This window comes from Trachypithecus francoisi, unplaced genomic scaffold (assembly GCF_009764315.1).
Source record: "Trachypithecus francoisi isolate TF-2019V2 unplaced genomic scaffold, Tfra_2.0 Lachesis_group9, whole genome shotgun sequence".
In the NCBI taxonomy this organism is placed as follows: domain Eukaryota; kingdom Metazoa; phylum Chordata; class Mammalia; order Primates; family Cercopithecidae; genus Trachypithecus; species Trachypithecus francoisi.
In genome coordinates this window covers 466992-487945 of record NW_022681474.1, presented here as the reverse complement: position 1 = coordinate 487945, position 20954 = coordinate 466992, and the positions used below count along the sequence as shown (strand labels likewise).

General features: G+C 58.1%; 1 protein-coding gene across 2 annotated transcripts in view; it reads left to right on the top strand.

Annotated features, from left to right (window-relative positions):
• ADGRA1 (adhesion G protein-coupled receptor A1) overlaps nt 1-18763 on the top strand; it is a 39677-nt gene extending 20914 nt beyond the window's left edge. For both annotated transcript variants that reach the window (XM_033208904.1, XM_033208905.1), the window contains exons 5-6: nt 15519-15617; nt 16506-18763. In XM_033208904.1, the coding sequence (XP_033064795.1) occupies nt 15519-15617; nt 16506-17688 (1282 nt within the window). In that variant the 3' untranslated portion in view covers nt 17689-18763. The remainder of the gene's footprint in view (nt 1-15518; nt 15618-16505) is intronic.
• The last annotated feature ends 2191 nt before the right edge of the window (nt 18764-20954 follow it).

Sequence of the window (20954 nt, the reverse complement as noted above, 5' to 3'; positions counted from 1 at the left end):
AGGATCCACACAGAGCCTGCTCCTTCCTCCAGCAGCAAAACGCAGCAAAGTGCGCCCCGCACTTCTGCCCAGGAGGCCGCTCAGGCTCAAGCTTTGGGTTCTTGCTGGGACGGGTCACTCCTGTGTGCTCTGCCAGTTCCACTGGCCACAGCTACGGATGCTCACACTCCGGCGGGAAGGCAGGTGTCGCCATCAGTCTCAAGGTTCATGCAAACAGCCCAGGCTGCTGTAGTGCTACATCCTGCGTCCCTGCACACAGAGCAGCCGTATCAGGCAGTGACGTGGGGAATGTGCTGAAAGCCACTGACCCAGGCCCCTGCCACGGCCCCGGAGCTGGACCTTCCGCAGAGCAACACCGGGCTGCACAGGGTCGAATGTTCAGAGAGAACCTTCTTGGATCCGCCGTTTCTAACTATATGGGTGAGAAGAAAGAAAGACTGAGAGATTTGGTAAGAAATATAAAGAAATACTGGAAGAAAAAGAATGAGCAAATATGATGTACCCTGAGCTGATGCTTTCTACACAAAACAGGAGCCGCAGCCTGATGCCCGTGTCTGAACGATTAGCCTGCTTCCTGCACACCCAGATCTCACAATCCAGATTTGTTGTTTTCCAGAATTCCGTTTTGACCTCTATTCAACCACTTCCCCTTCCTTGTCTTTAGTTTCCTGCCCAGTCCCTTTGCCACAGAGTGATGCCTGCCTGGGGCCCTGGACGCAGGTGCTGCTGGATAATTCAGTGATCCCCGGTCCCTAAGCACCTGCTCGGATGTGAGCAGAGCCCACTGAACGGTTATTTCTGCATCCTTTAAGTGGAAATGTGGCTGAACTGGGGAGGTTTGGGTAGGCTGGGCCTCCTGCCCACCACGGGCACCTCCCCTCCTAATCCTGCCAAGCCACATGCCTGCCATGGGCACCTCCCCTCCTAATCTCGCTGGCCACCTGCCCGCCGTGGGTGCCTCCTCTCTTAATCCCTCCAGACCACTTGCCCACCACGGGCACCTCCCCTCCTAATCCCTCCAGACCACCTGCCTGCCATGAACGCCTCCCTCCTAATCCTGCTGGCCAGCCCACTTTGAGGAAGGGCCTCTAAGTAGACTGAACTTTCCACATTTTCTGCTCCCCCTGCCAGCCAAAGGGAAGCCACTCCAGAAACAAGCAGAACTTTTATGATTTCACAGGTGCTCGGGGGCTAATTCCCCATTCAGCAAAGAGTAATTACGTCCTAGTTTTGCAATCTGCCCACCCTTTCTGGTCAAGTGCACCAAGCTGTGTCAGTTATTTGAGGTCTGTGGGGTGTGTCAGTTATTTGAGGTCTGTGAGCTGTGTCGGTTATTTGAGGTCTGTGGGCTGTGTCTGCTATTTGAAGCCTGTAAGTTGTGTGGGCTATTTGAGGTCCGAGGGCTGTATCGGTTATTTGAGGTCTGTGGGGTGTGTCGGTTATTTGAGGTCCGAGGGCTGTGTCGGTTGTTTGAGATCTGTGGGGTGTGTCAGTTACTTGAGGTCTGGCCCGTGTCGGTTGAGGTCTGAGGGCTGTGTCGGTTTGGAATTCCACTGGCACTGACACACTTGGATTCCGTGTCACAGCCCAGCTTGCTAAGGACGCCTGCTCCCACCTTTACCCGCCTCGCAGCCTCCCCGGTGCTGGCCAGGCACAGAGGAACGCGCGTCCCTACCGCATGGATGAGTGCTTTCCTGAGGCTCCTTCAGCCAGGAACCCCCTCTAGGCCACAGGGCAAGCTCTGGAGACTGCCTTGGGCTTGGGACCTGACGGTGGCCACACACTGGGCCTGGCTTGGACCCCACAGGACTGGGGCCCTCGGGCTCTGGGGCCCTGGGAATGGCCAGTGGGAAGCGTCCACCCCCTCCTGTTCCATCTGGAATGCGTGCTCGAGGCCAGTCCTCAGGATGAGCTGCCTAAGGGCAGGCAGAAGTCACAGGCCAGTGAGCAACCTGGTGCCTGCCACTTCTAAGAATGTGGGTTCACACGGAGAGGGCAAGGATGGGGGTGGGAGGGAGCCGAGGGAACTTTGTGTGGGGAAAGCCCTGGAAGGGAGCAGCTCTGAGGTCTCTGTGAAGCAGCCTTCCCTCCCTTTCGCATCTCCCTGTGGACCCTTGGACGTCAGGCCAGGAAGGGCTTGGGCCTTCCAGTTGACCCTCTAGCCCAGCCCTGAGCTTTACAGATGGGGAAACTGAGGCCCCAGAGGCACGAGGTCTCGCCCAGAGCGCTGGCCAGGCCACCAGGACCTGGCATCTCACACTTTGGCAGTCTCCTGACTCTGTAGACACCGTGAGTACCTCCCCCTCCCGCCGGTCCTGTTGTCTGCTGACAGCAGCGTTGGTTGAGGATGGGAGGAAGGGGCCACGTGGCACAACCGCTTCTCCACCCCCGGGAGTAGCACCAAGCCCAGTGCCAGCACGCTTAGCTCCCCTGAGCAGGAGCAGAGGACACTGGAGCTTCGAGGGTAGAGCAGGACACACCACCACTAATGCTTGGGTCCAGTGGTGGCCCCTCGAGGCCACACGTGGCCTGACATCCTGGAACACAGGCGCTCTTCACAGCACAAGTGATCCTGCAGGCCCACCCGTGGGCACCCACTGCAAGTGGACTGGAGTGACAGTGCTATGGCGTTCAAAGCATCTTGTCAGTCATGAAGCTTCCATGGCTCATGTCTGGAGCCGGGCATCGTGGTGCCATCTGCAGGGCACAGCTGGTGCCCAGGACAGTGGCGCTGTCCTTCTCCACCTGACTGCTGTCTTGCCAACCTGCCTTCCTCCTGGTGCCCGCGGCGTCCTCCTCCATCCATCCTCCGCGGTTATCGAATGCAGAGGAGCCCAGGATGCACTTCCGAGGCTCGCCTTGACTTTCCGGAGATACTTAGACAAATGGACGTAAATAACTCTTGGATCCTAGCAGGAATTCTCAGCCTGAATTCTCTGAATTCAGAAGTCACAGTTAACTCAGAATGCTAACTGGGCCAGGGACCACGATCTCACAGACGGTTGTCCCAGGGAGGTGAGGGTGCCAGGGCTGTCTCCTGAGGTATCTGCTACTCGTCCCTGCACTGCCCGCTCCCCGAGGCCGCGTCTGCACATGCGGTTCCTTGGCTCCTTCTGCTCCTGGGCGGTGCCAGCCTCGGGTCCACACCTGGAATCCACCGTCTTTGCTGTGACAAATGACCTCGGTGCATCGAAGGCCCCCTGGGGCCGCAACCTCCATGAGTGCGACTAGCTGGTGGGGCAGCGCTGCTGTCCTGGGGACATGCTTCCCGTGGAGAGGCGGCTAGGAGCCTGGGGGGCTTCGTCGAGGGGGTCCTGGAAGGGCTCAGTGGTCAAACTTCAACATGCACCTGGGCCTCACCCATCGCCTGAGTAGGGTTGTCCCGAGTCCACCCCCAGCCCCTGAGCCCTCCTCACCCCTCAGTCTTCCCCTGGGTGGGCCTGGCACAGGCTGGGGTCCTCCACATCATCTCCAGCAGGGCAATGGCACACAGGCTCTGCCCAGTGGTCAGCAGCAGGCACGGGCAGGCACAGGGAGGAGGCAACCCCAGAGTAAAGGGAGACTGACAAGGCCTCTGCGCCCGCGAAAGCCGGGCCCTGGATCTGGCCAAAGAACTGTCCTCATGAGGCCACAGCTGGACTCAGCCTCGACTCCTGACCCCAAATGACACGGTGGATCGGGGGTCCCTGAGAAGGGCGGAGGCCTGACCCCAAAGGACACGGTGGATCGGGGGTGCCCTGAGAAGGGTGGCCCCCAGGCCTGGCCCATGCTTGGCAGAAGGGTGTGCAGCGCTGGTCAGCCACCTCCTTGAAGACGGGGGGAAATGAGTAATCACAGGTGGCTCCCCGGGAAGGGGCCCAGGACCCCGCGGGCACTGTGGGGACTCAGCACAGCCAAGGGCCAGCTCACAGCGCTGTCACCCCTCCCAGGCCCCTCGAACCACCCACTGCTGGGACCCTGGACACATGGGCTGCAAGTCTCCAGCCCTCACTGTCCTCAAGACGGCCATGTCCCCTCATCCTCTGAGCTGCCAGGGCCACACATCAGACCCAGCCCCGAGACACCACTGCCAGGTCCTGGTGTACTACAGCCCCCAACCCCTCCCTGCCTTCCAGAGACCCTGCCCCAGGGGAGAGCTGGCGTTCTGCTCCTGCATCCACCCAGCAAGACCCTCTCCCTACCTTATCCCTCCCCCTCACCCCTCCCCTTTCCCTCCCTCTTTTCCCTCCCCATTCCCCTCTCCCTCCCTCGACTCCTCCCCTCCCCTCCTCACCTTCCATGGGCTCCAGGTAAAGCCCAGGGCTAGAGGCATGCCTGGCCCCCGCACGCCGCCCTGCAGGGGCACTCCTGGTGGACCCCAGGCCCCTGGCCACCCTACCCTGGGCCACTGCCCAGTGTAAGGCCATACTGGACGAGTGTGGATTGGGTGAAAAACACAGTAATGAAATGTGGTGAAAATGCTCCTGGAAGCCCAGCTGATGGGATCCAACCACCCTCCCCACAGGGCCTGTGCCTTCGCCTTGCACAGTCCCTCGGCCTTTGGGGGAGCCCAAAGCTCTCGGCTCCTACATGGTCCAGGCTTTGTCAGTGTCCCCCGCCCCCCTGCTGCCACACACGGTCCCTTCAGGGCCACCACGGCCGCTCCAGCTCCCTCAGTCCCCGTCTGGTGGGCGTCCCCGGCCCTGCCCAAACCCTCCTCCCACCCAGACCACACCCAAGGCTGCCCCCCAGCCGCCCCGCAGCACACCCAACCCTCCACAGGCGTCCTCTCCCTCTCGTGTGGCAGCCCTCAGCCCCAACAGGCGTCCCTCCCTCTGGTGTGGCAGCCCTCAGCCCTCTCACGAAGAGCCTCAGACGCCCAACCAGAAACATGGGGCAGCCTAAGGAGGGCCCCCCTTCCTCTGTGGTGGGGACACCTCTTTCTTTCCTGCATCCTCTCCTGCCCATCAGACCCCACCCTCTGGTCAGTTCCGAGTCAGGCCAGGGGTGGGCAGGCCCCTCGAGCAGAGGCTCCTCTGGGAACCCAAGGCGAATGAGGAACGCCAGGATAGTGTCAGCAGACAGATGCAGGTCTGACCCCTGGTTTGGGATGGAGGACGGGGAGGGTAGAGGGTGGTGGGGACGCTTTTCACCATCACTGTCCCCATCCAGTCACTGGAGCAGCTTGTGGAAGGTGGCCTCGGTCGATCATGCTCTCTGTAGTGGGGTCCAGGGCTCAGTGCCAGGTGCTCTCATGGAGGCACAGAAGGGGGAAGGGGAAGGTATGAGCCAGCCAGACGCCAGTGTCAGAGCGCCCCAAGTGAGGGGTCAGTGCCCGGCAGGAGCTGAGAGTCACATGCTGTCTGGTCCAGAGTGAGGACTGCTGACCGCCCTCCTGCGAGTGGACAGACGGACACAGTCCAAGGCATAGAGGCAGCACCCAGAGTCCACCCCTGCCCACTGCCTGGGTCCGAGACCCAAGAACTGTGCACACAGAGCAGGCATCTGCCCAAAGCCTGGCCTGAGTGAGTGCCCAGGGTGCCCAGCAAACACCACGGAGCAGCCAACTGACGGTGCATCCAGCCTGGAGCCCCACAGAGGCCAACGCTCAGTGTGGCCACACCAGACCTGCCCCCTGGGAGGTCCTGTGCACTGTGAACGCAGCCAGGGCAGAGCCCGGGAGATTGCCTGGGCTGGGAGGCCCCAGGATCAGGCCCTCACTAGCCCAGACACCTGCTCAGGGCTGGTGCTCCCTGGTCTTACCCCTGGAGCTCAGGCCGTGGACAGTCGAGAGGAGACTGGCAGGGGTCAGCTCAGCATCTGGAATGGACCTGGAGAAGGGGATCGACTGTGTCCCTGACCTCAGCCGAGTCCCATTTATTTCTGGGTTCTGCACACGTGACCTCAGTGGTTGAAATAACGGGCAGCCAGCAGTGACTTAGAGACACGAGACTGGCTGCAAGGCCACTTGCAATCTGGTGACTTCCTTCTGGGATCCTGGGAGGAGTCCCTGCCAGGCCCAGCTCCCCTGTCACCCCAGTTGCCAACTCCAACCAGTGGCCAGGCAGCAATCATCCCCACCCGTCCCTTTGCCCACATGCTGGTTGTCCTCCTGTCCTGTCCGGGACAGCAGGAAGGGCTGTGGCCAGTTGACTGGTAAAGCTGTGTTTGACGGTGGAGCCTGGGAGGGAATGAGCCAGCTGATCAGGCCAGCCAGGTGAGCCCTGTGGGGAGCTGGACGTGTCCCCAGGCTGACGCCACTGCCCCCAGTCAGCACTGGCACAAGCTTCCAGATGATTCTCTGGTCTCACCGTCTCCAGGAACTGCAGCCCCACCAGCCTCTCCCTGTCTCATTTCCCAAACTTCCTTTTCATTAGAGAGCAAAACCCCTTGAGGACCAGCAGCTGTATGGTCCACGGAGGCCTCAGGTAACAGTGCCCATAGGATTTTTAAGTTAAGGTATGTCCATTGTTTCTTTAGACATAATGCTATCGCACTTAGTAACTACAGTACAGTGTAAATACAACTTTTATGTACTGTAGTAGTCCACTGTCACACTGCTATAAAGAAGTACTCAAGAGTGGGTAATTTATAAAGGAAAGAAGTTTAATTGACTCACAGTTCCACATGGCTGGGAGGCCTCAGGAAACTTACAGTCATGGCGGAAGGGGAAGAAGAAGGAGCACCTTCTTCGCAAGGAGACAGAAGAGAGAAGGGAAGAGCGAAGGGAGAAGAGACTCCTATAAAACCTTCAGTCTCGTGAGAACTCAATATCATGAGAACAACGTGAGGGAAGCCGCCTCCTGATCCAACCACCTCCCACCAGGACCTGCCCTCAACACATGGGGATTACGGGATCACAGTCTGAGATGAGATTTGTGTGAGGACACAGAGCCAAACCATATCATGTGCACTGGGAAACCAAAAAATGTGTGTGATTCACTTTATTGCAGTGTTTGGAACTGAACCTGTACCATCTCTTCTGTGTGCACACACATCACACACACATGCACTCACACGCCACACACATGCATTGCATACATGTACATATACACTCATGCAGTTACATCACATGCACTCACACCACACACACACACTTGCACTGCACACGTGCACACTCAGGCACTTACACGCACTCACATTCACCACACACATACACACACTTGCACTGCACACATGCACACTCAGACACATGCACTCACACACCATGTACACACACACTGAACACGTGCATACTGAGGCACTTATACACACTCACATTCACCACACACATACACTTGCACTGCACACACGCACACTCTGGCACTTACATGCACTCTCACCACACACACACACTTGCACTGCACATGTGCACACTCAGGCACTTGCACGCACTCACATCACACAAATACACTCTTGCACTGCACACGTGCACATTCAGGCACTTACATGCACTCACACTCACCACACACATACACTCTTGCATTGCACACGTGCACACATACTCATGCACTCACACACTCACATCACACTTGCATGCACACCCACGAAACACCGCACAGGGAGCACAGCTCAAGTCACAGCACTGGTGAAACTTCAGCTACAGCATAAACTGAGGCGGGTATGGCAGAGGAGGCCATGACCATGACCTGAGGCCTTCACAGACCATACAGCTGCTGGTTCTTTATTGCTAAAAAAAATGCTAATGACTTCAGCAAGTCATAATCTTCCTGCGGGCAGAGAGTCCCGCCTCGATGTGGACCGCTGGGGCTGACCAGGGTGGTAGTGACTGAAGGCTGGAGTGGCTGTGGCAATTTCTTAAAATAAGACAACAATGACGTTTGCCACATTGATTTTTCCTTTCACAAAAGAGTTCTCTGTAGCACGCAGTGCTGTTTGATGCATTTTACCCACAGTAGAACTCCTTTCAAAACTGGAGTCATCCTCTCAAACTCTGCACGGCTGTGTCGACTCAGTGTATGAAATATTCTCAATCCTTTGTTGTCATTTTGGTAGTGTCCACGGCATCTTCACCAGGAGCAGATTGATCCCAAGAAACCTCTTTCTTTGCTCATTCATAAGACGCGGCTCCTCTTTGGTTACGTTTTACCATGAGACTGTAGCAATGCAGTGCCATCTTCAGGCTGCTCTTCTAATTCTTGGGTGGCCAGGAGCAGTGTCAACTAGCAGCAATATTTTGAAAAGAATCTTTTTGAGAAATAGGTCTCAACAGTGGGCTTTAAATATTCAGCAAACCATGCTGTCAACAGATGTGCTCACACCAGGCTTTGTCGTCCTCTTACAGAGCACAGGCAGAGTAGATTGAGCATCATTCTTAAAGGCCCTGGGATTTTCAGAATGGTGAATGAGGATCGGCTTCAACTCAAAGTCCCCGGCCGCATTAGCCCCTAGCAAGAGAGTCCGCCTGTGCTTGGAAGCTTGGAAGCCAGGCACGGTCTCCTCTCTAGCTGTGAAAGTCCTAGAAGGCATCTGCTTCCAGTAGAAGGCTGTTCCATCTGCATTGCAGATCTCTTGTTTAGGCTAAGCGCTGTGGCTCATGCCTGTAATCCCAGCACTTTGGGAGGCCGAGGCAGGCAGATCACCTGAGGTCAGGAGTTCGAGACGAGCCTGGCCAAGACAGCAAAGCCCAGTCTGGACAAAAAAAAAAAACAAAAAATTAGCCGGGCGTGGTGGCGGGCACCTGTAATCCCAGCTACCGGGGAGGCTGAGGCAAGAGAATCACTTGAACCTGGGAGGTGGAGCTTGCAGTGAGCCGAGATCACATCACTGCACTCCAGTCTGGGTGACAGAGCGAGACTCCGCCTCAAAAAAAGAAAAATCACTCTTGTTTAGTGCAACCTCCCTCATCCCTATCCTGGCCAGATCTTCTAGAGAACTTGCTACAGCTTCTCCATCAACACTTACTGTTTCACCCTGCACTTTTATGTTGTGAAGATGGTTTCTGTCCTTAAACTTCATGAACCAACCTCTGCTAACTTGGAGCATTTTTCCTGCTGCACCTCTCTCAGCCATCATAGGGTTAAAGAGAGTTAGGATCTTGCTCTAGATCAGGCTTTGGCTTGAGGGAATGTTGTGTCTGGTTTGATCTTCCATCCAGACCATTAAAACTTGCTCCACATCAGCCAGGAGGTTGTTTCACTTTCTTATCATTCCTGTGTTTGCTGGAGGCAATTTTCTTCAATAATTTTCCTTTGCATTCACTACGTGGCTGTTTGTCACAAGAGGCCAAGCTTTTGGCCTATCTCTGTTTCGACATGCCTTCTTCACTAAGCGTAATGATTTCTAGCTTTATAAATAAAGCAAGAGACGTCCAACTGTTCCTTTCATTTGAACACTTAGAGGCCATTGTAGGGTTATTAATTGGCCTAATTTCAATATTTTTGTGACTCAGAGAATAGGAGGGAGATGGGGAACAGCCAACCCATGGAGCAACCAGATCACACAGGACATTTACCCACTAATTTCACCGTCCTATACAGGCGTGGTTTGTGGTGCCCCAAGACAGCTACCACAGAAACCTCAAAGATGACTGATCACAGCTCACCATGACAGACATAGTAATAGTGGTAAAACGTGAAATATTTAGAGAATTACTAAAATATGACAGAGACATCAAATGAACACATGCTGTTGGAAAAATGGCACTGATGGACTTGCTCAACGCTGGATTCCCGCCTTCACCTGTGAAAAACGCAGGAACTGCAAAGCCCAGGTGCACCTGTGCATGTGTGAGTGCCTGTGCGTGTGGAGGGCCTGTGCGTGTGGAGGGTCTGTGCGTGTGAGTGCTGTGCATGTGGAGGGCCTGTGCATGTGTGAGTGCCTGTGCGTGTGTGAGTGCCTGTGCGTGTGGAGGGCCTGTGCGTGTGGAGGGTCTGTGCGTGTGAGTGCTGTGCGTGTGGAGGGCCTGTGCATGTGGAGTGTGCCAGTGTGTGTGTGTGCATGGTGTGTGCCAGTGTGTGTGAGTGTGCATATGTGAATGTGTGTGCATGTGCGTGTGGTGTGTGCCAGTGTGCATGTGTGTACGTGTGTGCCTGTGCATATCGTGTGTGCCAGTGTGCACGTGTGTGTGCCTGTGCATGAGTGTGTGTGTGAGTGTGCATGTGTGCCATTGTGCCGATGTGTGTATGTGTGTGCCTGTGCATGTGGTGTGTGCCATTGTGCGTGTGTGCCTGTGCGTGTGTGTGCCATTGTGTGTGTGAATGTGTGTGCCTGTGCATGTGATGTGTGGGTGTGTGCCAGTGTGCATGTGAGTGTGCATTTGTGAGTATGTGTGCTTGTGTGTGTGATGTGTGCCAGTGTGCGTGTGAGTGTGCATGTGTGCCAGTGTGCATGTGGTATGTGTGTTCCAGTGGGGGGGTATGTATGCGTGGAAGTGTCATGCAAGCGAATGTGTGTGTACATGTGAGCATGCATGTGGTGTAAGGAGAGGTGCAGCATGGAGGCAGGGGCAGTGCCGCCCGCCTGAGCCCAGAGATGCAGTGTTGGTCTCAGAGGGGCTGTCCTGGGTGGCACCTGGGTCTGGGACCTTTTCGCTCGGGCTTTGATGGTGCCACTGTACCTGGGGAGAGGTGTGAAGCGTCAGCCGTGACGGGAACCAAGCCGTGGCGGGACCACACCCGTGGTCCGAATCCTTGCCCCGTTTCCCCGTGTCCCAGCGTGCGCTGATTCCAACCATCGGCTCCAATCAGCAGCGGGCGAGTGTGCCAGGAGGGATCACAGAGCCGGCAGCACCCAGGCGGGGCACATGCTTCTATGGATGGTTTAAGGCACCCATCCTCACGCCACATGCGCACCATGGCTCCTCCCCTAGGCCCCTCCCCGAGGCTCCCCAGTCACCCAGTGTGAGCAGCATGTCCGTCCTGTAGCTGCCAGTAGCTGGGATTCGCCGCACAGCTGGGGCCGCACCGCAAGCGCAGTGGATAAAGCAACTCAGGGGGATCATCCGACAGTCGAGAGCCATAAGTCCAAAACGGGCCCCGCGGGACCGACATCGAGGTGTGGGCAGGGCTGCCTCCATCCCCCCGGCACCATCTGGGGCTGCCTCGGCCGCCATCACTCCTGGGCTTGGGGCCTTCTCCACCCTGAAAGCCAGCAGCCCTGCATCTTCTCTCCACTGGGATCTCTGCCCTCCCTCTTAAGAGGGCTCCAGTGGTCATGTCAGTCCAGCCAAACAACCCAGGACAGTCTCCGCCCTTCACCATCGCTCACTTAACCGCATCTGCAAAGTCCCTCTTGACGTGTGAGGTGAAACCTTCACTAGTTTCAGGGAAGAGAACATGGATGTCTGGGGGCGTTATTCAGCCGACGTAGGTCGGAGCTCCTGTTCTCCTGTGTGACACTCATCTACCTGCCCCGGCACTGATGGTCACTCCTCCCTCACTTGGCCCTGGGTCACGTGGCAGTGCACTCAGGGCTGGTCCCGGGCTCTGCAGCCTCCCTGGCCCTGCAGCCTCCCTGGCTAGGCCACCCTCCCCAGTTCTGCACCCTCTCCAGCTCTGCACCCTCCCCGGCCAGGCCACCCTCTCCAGCTCTGCACCCTCTCCAGCTCTGCATCCTCCCCGGCCAGGTCACCCTCTCGGGCTCTGCACCCTCCCCAGCTCTGCACCCTCCCCAGCCAGGCCACCCTCTCAGGCTCTGCACCCTCCCCAGCTCTGCACCCTCCCCAGCCAGGCACCCTCCCCGGCCTCTGAGCAATGTGCTCTGCCGTGAGTCAGCTCCCGCCTTTGCTCCTCTGGACACCTCTGGGTTGGGTTCACAGCTCCCAAGGGGAAGCTGTTAGGATTTCATCGAGATTCAGATCCGCCCTCCCTTTCTAGAAACCTTCATCTAACGCAGCCGTTGGCCTGAGTCCCGGAAATCACGTAACCCGGAGATGTTCCAGTGAGTGGCCTGGCATGGCGAGCCACTGTCCCGACGCTGGGCACCTGGGCACAGAGGGGTGGCTGGACATTCCTCGACGCCCAGAGTCCAGCTGGGGTTTAGATGGGATTCTAGGTAACAGAATACGACGCTTGAGTGACAGACGCGTCAGTGCCCAGAGGAGGAGGACAAGCTGGACCCCCACCCTGGCTGGGGCTCGGAGCCATAGGAGAGGGTGCTCCCAGCTGCCAGATGGGCAGGAACAGCTCCCCGGACACAGGTGGGCTGAGGCTGTTGTGAGCGGCCCACGCCGGGCGGTGGTTGGTGGATGCTGGACCCAGCAGAGCCCCCGGCCGCGCCCCAGCCCCGCGCCTGCAAGTCCACGGCAGTCACTGCCCAGCGGCGGCGCGAGAAAAGCGGCGGCCTCCAGCGCCCTCTGCCGGCCGACCTGCACGGCGCGCCGGGACGGAGCCTGGAGCCGGTGGTCCCGGCAGGCAGAGCCGGGCAGGCAGCTTGGAGACGGCCGGCCAGACACAGACAGACCCTCCCACAGGCTGCAGCGGCGTCTCCTCTGAGCAGCTGCCAGCAGCTTTTCCACGCTCGCTGCAGGACACTGGGGTCCTCAGGAAAAGACCTGCAGCCACAGGAAGGCAGGGGAGCTCACAGTGCTGCATCGTCTGGTGAGACCTAGGCAGGGCCTCCAGGACACCTCAGCTGCTCCATCATCCAGCCTTGGGTGCGCAGAGGCCACTGCTGCAGGCCTTCTTGCGGGCTCCTTGTGGGTAACTGGGGCCACGGGCCACAGAGGAGTGTGGCGGGCTGGCCTTGCTGCACAAAGCGCGCCCTGAGCCGGACGCCAAAGGGGACTTCAAGGCCAGAACCTGTAGCTCCGTCTCCTGCAGAGGGTGGAGGGCTGGCTCGGAGACAATGGCCTTCTGTGTGTCCAGAGCAGGGTCTAGGGGATCCCTGTGCCTGGCAGCAGCAGGACCCTGGGGGGCTTTCTGTGCCACCGTTGACCGTGGGAGCAGAGCAGAGGTGCCCGTGCTGACATCACAGGTCAGCCGGGTGTGGACAGCTGAGCCCAGGCCCTGCTAGAACAAGCTCTGGATGAGACTGTCCCGGCCGGGTCCCCATGGCCCCTATAAGAAGTTGGGTCTGCTTTCCCACTCCATGTCCTGTTTTGCCACCTGTGGGCTTCACAGCCAACTCTTTGCCAAAGTCATGTGTGGCTCACTCCCCCCTGTCTTCACCTTCAGAGAAACATTGGTCTTTATTTCTCCCGGGCCCCCTCCCCGCTCGGCAGGAACAAACTGCCAGACTATCTGGGTGACAGCGTCGGGCAGGTTTCTCCTGCTTCCCATCCAGTAGGGTGGTTGGATGCCTACTCAGAAAATCAATGGACTGTCTCTGGTCTGTCCTGCACCACAACTGTGCACCGTGGGTCCGTCCTGCACCACAACTGTGTGCTGTGGGTCCATCCCGGACACTTCTGCATCCCATGGGCCCCTCTATCTCACTGTCTTATCATCTACTTTGCCTGGCATCGGTGTAACCGCTGGAGCTCTCTTACTCTCACAGTTGGCATTGTATGGCTTTTTCCATCCAGTTACTTTCAGCCTACTTGTGTCTTATATTCAGTGTTTCTATTCTAGTCACCATGTTCCAGGAGCTTACTATCTATCCTGATAATCTCTGCCTTTGGATTGGAGCCTTTAGCTTGTTAAAATTAATTGGAATTTTGATTTGGTTGAATTTAGTCTACATTTTACTCTTTGTTTTCTGTTTTTACCACTTTAAGTGATTGTTTTGCTCTTTGGAATTCTTCCATTTCTCCTTCCTTCTTTTGGATTATTTTAACATTTTTAAAATTTTTGTTTTAATATATCTATTAGTTTTTTTGTTTGTTTGTTTGTTTGTTTGAGACAGAGTCTTGCTCTGTCGCCCAGGCTGGAGTGCAGTGGTGCGATCTCGGCTCACTGCAACCTCTGCCCCCCGGATTCACGCCATTCTCCTGCCTCAGCCTCCCAAGTAGCTGGGAGTACAGTCACCCGCCACCATGCCCAGCTAATTTTTTGCATTTTTAGTAGAGACGAGGTTTCACCATGTTAGCCAGGATGGTCTCAATCTCCTGACCTCGTGATCCGCCCACCTTGGCCTCCCAAAGTGTTGGGATTACAGGCGTGAGCCACCGCGTCCAGCCTAGTTTTTACCTAGTTTCCTATGGTTGCTCTAAGGGATTAAAATCCACAACCTTTCCACATCTTATGTAGAGTAAAATTGTTCTCTTCATATAACACATTTATAGAAAACTTGAAACTGTATAGGACCATTTCCTGCCTCCCACCTTTCCTCCTACAGATGCTGGGCATAGCACCATCCCCACGTACCCTACACAAGGCGGTGCTCAAGTTCTTTCTTGAAACAGTCATTGAAAGAGGGAGGAAATTAAGAAGGGGGAGACAAAGCTTTTCTATTTATCCCTCAGCGTTTCTGGTATCCTCCTTCCTTCCAGACAGTCCAAGTTCCCCCAAGCATCCCAGGGGCTCCCTGCTGTTCTGATGAAGTCCACAGCATGGACCCCCAGCCCAAGGCCCACCGTGCAGGTCTGGTTAGGGTTTTCCACAGGTGCGGTGCCTGCGGAAGGGTCCGCTACCCTCCACCCTGAATAATTTCAGCCAACATTTCCTGAAATACAGGTCCATACATGGCAAGTGCTCTTAGTTTTATTTTTATCAGAAAATGTCTTTATTTCATCTTTATTTCTGAAGGATATCTTCTTGGGATATAGAGTCTGGGAAGCACAGGTTTCCTAGGGGTCCCCGAGAACCACCAGACCCAGGGCCACCCCTCCCACCCCTGCACCTTGGAGCCCACTGAACGCGTGGGGCAGGGGTCCGTGGCCGACCTGGGTGTTCCCAGCAGCCGGGGAGACAGCACCCATGGGGGATGGTCTCTGAACCGGCCCCTAGGTCACCCATGCTCCATAGGGCTGGCAGCCAGGGGGTCTTATGGCTCAGGCCAGGGGCTGGAGGCGGTGAGCAAATGCACCCGGTCCGGGACACACAGCATCATGCATGGACCCCTGGGTGCCCTCAGCACAATTGCCAGGCCCTGCGGAGGGGAAGGTCAGCTCCTGCCCTGGGGTTGGGCCGTGCCTGTCAGGATGAGACTGCCCATGCAAGGCAGGGTTCCTGGGTCTGACAGAGAGCAGAGACCACCGCCCTCCAAACTGCTTCCCCTGAGGCTAAGCGGGGCTTTAAAACTGTTTAAAACGGGGCACCACTGGTCACTGGCCACGCGCACTACCCGTGGGGAGGGGCCATGACCTGGAGACTCAGTGGGACACTCAGCTCCCTGTGTGACCCCACGCCGCTCCGAGGAGCGGTCCCTCCTGCAGCCAGGGGCTCCCTGCAGCTGCAGAGAAGTCCGCAGCTAACAGAGCTCTCCTGGGGCCCACCTGTTCCGGGACCTGGCCAGGGCCCTCTCCAGGCGCAGAGGCCCGCGGGAAGCCAGGCGAGGCCGGCACAGGGTGCTCGGTGGGCGGTCGGGGGTCTTGGTCCCCTCCTGCTCCGCCCACGCCCGCCGCTCTCCCTTGCCCCGCGGAGTGGGGGAGGGACAGCGCTGTCCCCGGAGGATGCAGGCAGCGTCTGCAAGGTGGTTAGCGCCTTCCTCTCCGGCAGGTTTTACCTCATCAGTGGAGGGGTCCCCTTTATCATCTGTGGGGTCACGGCTGCCACGAACATCAGGAATTACGGGACAGAGGACGAAGACGTGGCGTAGTGAGTACCGGGCGCCCAGAGCTGGGAGCTGGGAGCAGCGGGTGGGCTCTGCCCGAGGTCCCTCCGGGGCACCTGCAGTGGGGGAGACCAGGACGAAGCAGCAAGGCCTGGGCCTGGACCTGGGGCTCGCCCAGAGCTGTGCCCCTCCCAGCTCGCGCCCCTGAGGAGTGCGCAGTGCCCCCTCCTCTCCTAGGGACTCCAACCTAATCTTTGCCTCTGGACGAGTCAGGCCTGGTTAGCCTTCTGTGGGAGGGGTCTGGGGACAAATAGCGATTTGGCAGCGGCACGGAGCTCAGCTGAGAAGGGAAATCCCATAGGGTAGAACGAACCCAGCCGTCCCGCCATCGGTGCCCAGAACCAGCCTGGAACCCCTGATTCAGGCCCTCAGTTCCTTCTGCGGACCCAGGATGGCCCGTCCGCCTGCCCTCCGCCTGGCCCCGCCCACCCGGCTCCACCTCCACCTGGCCCCGCCCACCTCACGCCGGCCCCGCCCACCCGGCTCCACCCTCTGCCTGACCCCACCCATCCAGCGCTGCCCTCTGCTCAGCCCCGCCCACCTAGCTCTGCCTCTTCCTGGCCGCAGCCACCCAGCTCTGTCCTCCCTGCTCCTGCCCACCCAGGCCCACCCTGCACCTGGCCCCCCCCCCAGCTCCACCTCCGCCCACACCTGGGACGCCTTCCTGGCTCCCCGACCGCCCAAGCTGGTAGGGCCAATAGGGCCCCGTTCCCATCCACACTCTCAGCGACTCTAGAAACGCCCAAGGCCCCCAAGCCGCAGTTGTGCAAAGCCACTTGCTGGTCCGGGCGGCTGCGGGGCCCTTTGCTCTGCAGAAGTCCTGAGTCCTGGCCGTGCTGGCCCGGCTGACCCTGACGTGCGTCTCCCCACAGCTGCTGGATGGCCTGGGAGCCTAGCCTGGGCGCCTTCTACGGCCCGGCCGCCGTCATTGCCCTGGTCACCTGCGTGTACTTCCTGGGCACCTACGTGCAGCTGCGGCGCCACCCAGGGCGCAGGTACGAGATGCGCGCACAGCCCGAGGAGCAGCGGCGGCTGGCCACGCCCGACGGCAGCCGTGGGATCCGGCCCAGCACCCCACCCGCACGCGATGCCCCTGGCGCCTCGGTGCTGCAGAACGAGCACTCGTTCCAGGCACAGCTGCGCGCTGCCGCCTTCACGCTGTTCCTGTTCACGGCCACGTGGGCCTTTGGGGCGCTGGCCGTGTCCCAGGGCCACTTCCTGGACATGGTCTTCAGCTGCCTGTACGGCGCCTTCTGCGTGACACTGGGGCTCTTCGTGCTCATCCACCACTGCGCCAAGCGCGAGGACGTGTGGCAGTGCTGGTGGGCATGCTGCCCACGCCGCAGGGATGCCCACCCCGCACTCGATGCCAACGGAGCCGCGCTGGGCCGTGCCGCCTGCCTGCATTCGCCGGGCCTCGGCCAGCCACGGGGCTTCGCGCACCCACCGGGACCCTGCAAGATGACCAACCTGCAGGCCGCACAGGGCCACGCCAGTTGTCTGTCCCCAGCCACCCCGTGCTGCGCCAAGATGCAGGGCGAGCCACTGATGGCGGACGAGGCACACATGCACGCACAGGAGGAGGGTGCCTTCGGGCACGACCCTCACCTGCACGGGTGCCTTCAGGGCAGAACTAAGCCGCCCTACTTTAGCCGGCACCCAGCAGAGGAGCCCGAATACGCCTACCACATCCCGTCCAGCCTGGACGGCAGCCCCCGAAGCTCGCGCACAGACAGCCCCCCCAGCTCTCTGGATGGCCCAGAAGGGGCACACACGCTGGCCTGCTGCGCCCAGGGTGACCCCTTCCCCATGGTCAGCCAGCCTGAGGGCAGCGATGGGAGCCCTGCCCTCTACAGCTGCCCCACACGGCTGGGCAGGGAGGCAGCGCTTGGGCCCGGCCACCTGGAGATGCTGCGGAGGACACAGTCCCTGCCCTTTGGTGGCCCCAGCCAGAATGGGCTGCCCAAGGGTAACTTGCTAGAAGGCCTGCCGTTTGGCACCGATGGGACTGGCAACATCCGAACAGGACCCTGGAAAAATGAAACTACTGTGTAGGCGGAGCAGGGGACACAGTGTTCCTGAAGGAGCTTCAGAGCAGAGTGGGGGGCCCATCTGCCACATGAGGTCACTGGGGGCACCAAAGTGACCCCACCTTTCAGAAGCAGTTCACACCCCTGCCCCCTTCCTTGTGAAAGACCTCAGCGGGGAAAAGCTCTGGGCCTCGCCCACTCCTTTTGTCCCAATTCCACGTGCTGGTCCCTGCACAAGGTCATCTGGTTTCTGTCCTGTGGCCTCCAGTCCTGGGGCGCCCCAGAGGCAGAGCAGGGGATTCCAGCAAAGGACCCACCCAGACCCCAGCGTGGCCCTGCCTGAGATGCCCTGCCATCCACGGAGTCCTGGCTTCCCCTGGTGTGGCCAGGCGGGGCCGAGATCGCAGCAGGGGGCTGCCCTGACCTTTCCCAGTGTTCAATGTGTGTGTCTTGCGTTCTACTCCAGGGGTGGTGGTGGCAGGTCTGTCCCCAGCATTTTCACTCTGGGCAGAACCCTCGGGACCCACTGCTGTCGTGTGTCTGAGCCACCCCTGCAGCTTCACGGGACCCCTGCACACCTCTGCCCACTCAGTGTCCCTTGTCAACCCTGTCCTTGTCATAGCCCCAGCCCTGCAGGACTGAGAGCACCATGGATGCTGTGGGCTGCAGCCGCACTCTGGACTTTGGGGATGGCTGTCGGCCTCAGAGGGCCAATGGAGTGCTCTCAGGGGCCCAAGCCTTGGGAAGATGCCCAGACATCCTTTAGTGAAGACTCGACTTCCAAAACCAGCCGCCGATGGGACTGGATTCCACTCCAGTATAGGCACTTGGCAACAAGGTTTATTCCAAAAAGAAGAGGGGCTGCAGACGGGACATTCTCATGGACAAAATTCCTTTCCCTTTTTCTCATCTCCATGAACATCTGGGCACCAAGCCCTGACTCAAAGGACAGATGTTGATGACAACAAGCCTTCTGTGAAAGCAAGTGGCCCGTCCCTTGGTGGGAGGGAGTCCAGAGGGCCATGGGCGTGAAACTGTGCACAGCTTCCCTCCCTCCCCCCTCCCTCCTCCTTGTCTGTGACACGTGCTCACCCACACACACACACACACACATGTGCATATCACACACGTATACATACACACAAACATGTGCATATCACACACGTATACATACAAACATGTGCATACCACACACATACACATGCACACACACACGTGCATACCACACACATACACACACATACACACACACATGTGCATACCACACACATACACACACATACACACACACATGTGCATACCACACACATACACATGCACACACACACGTGCATATCACACACGTATACATACACACAAACATGTGCATGCCACACACATACACATGCACACACACGTGCATATCACACACATACACACACTCACACACGCAAACACGTGCATATCACACATGCACACACACAAACGTGCATATCACACACCTACACATGCACACACACAACCACATGTGCATATCACATACACACACTGACACACACAAACACGTGCATATCACACACCTATGCACGCACACAAACGTGCATGTCACATACACACACACACATACATATTGCACATACGCACACACGTGCGTGTCACACACATACACATGTGCACACATAGTTAACACACACATGCACCTGCCATGCACATGTGTGCACACACGTAGCAGTGTGTTTTCCAGCCGCCCACACACTGGGTTTTCATTGGAGAGTGTTTCACCCTGCAAACGTCAATGTCAGCAGACTCGTGGGTGCACTCTGCTATCCAGTCGGGAGGTCTCACCAGGTGCAGAGCCTCCCTAACGTGCACCTCCGTGAAGTGGGGTGTTGGGGAGTGTTCCCGGCGCCTGCTCAGTGGAAGGGCTCTCTGGAGACACTCAGTATGTGAGTATGAGGAGCCCCACTTCCCGGGGTGTTGGTAAACTTGACTGTGACGCTGTAACCCACAGTGTGCTCCTCCCAGCAAACCCCCTGTGTCCTTACAGGTCAACCAGACCAGCCACCGGATGACTGCCAGGCGGCTCTGCCTCCGCCTCACCTTTTCACCTGCTTCCATAGCTGGTGTGAACCAGAATCCCCCCGCTGTGCTGTGTACACACTGTAGGTGCAGAACCGTCCACACAAAAATACAGTCTTGGCATCGTTGGTTCTTTGTGAGGCTGGTTAATAGCATCCCCGTGTGTTTTTCTCGCCCTAGATGGGGGTAGAGGGACACCTGAGAGTCTGGCCCCCTTCTGTGTCCTGAATCCTGGGGCGAGGCTGCTCTGCCTGGCCCCTCCAGCCCCTCATGAACTTTCTGCCCTCAGTGCTCCTGGCTGAGCAGAGAGGCCTGCCACCGTTCAACCAAAGAAAGTCAACATGAAACATTAAACCTCTGTGTGTTTCTATCCTGACTTAGCCTCGTGAGTCCACTTGGGACCGGTGTTGGGCCATATCCACTTGCACGTAACGTTTTGGAGCATAAACATCCACAGCCTGACCACCCCAAAGGGCTCCTGGCTCAAAGTCAGCTTCCACCAGACCATGGAGCCAGAGCCAAACCTTGCATTCCGCATCTGACTTTTGTGCCACTTCCTTCCTTGAGTGTGCCCGTGTGCCTGCGTGTCGGATGGGATGGAGCGTGGGTGCACACCAGCCTTTGTGGGTGTGTGTGCCCGTGTGCCTGTGTGTTGGATGGGATGGAGGGTGCGTGCGCAGTGGCCTGTGCGGGTGTGTGTGCCTGTATGTCTGCGTCTTGGATGGGATGGAGCGTGGGTGCACGCCGGCCTGTGTGGGTGTGCTTGTGTGCCCGTGTGTTTGTGAGTGGCATGTGGGTTGTGTGGGTGTTGATGTGTGTGTGAGAGTGTGTGCCTGTGTGGTGTGCAGGTCCCTCTGTGGGAGTTGTGTGCAGGTCCCTCTGTGGGTGGGTGCACACATGCACGTGTGTTTGAGGGTAAGTGTGCATATGTGTGCATGCTCTTCAGAGGAACAGCGTGAGGCGGCCCCTCCGCCCTGCCTCTGTGCTCGTGTGTCTCCTACCATACAGCAACACCGTGATGACTTTAGTCAGCTTAAAGGACTAGGAAGCAGAGGCCGCCTGTGCCTCCAGACCCTGACAGTTCTCTGGAGCGGTCCTAGCTGAGGAGGCCTCCAGTCCTGGGAGACACACACACAGTGGCATCTGCTGCATCTCCCGCGAAGGCCCCGACAGGGCTCCGATCTGGGCAGCTCTGTCTCTGAATGAGCTACCCCTGCAGGGGCTTCGGGCAGC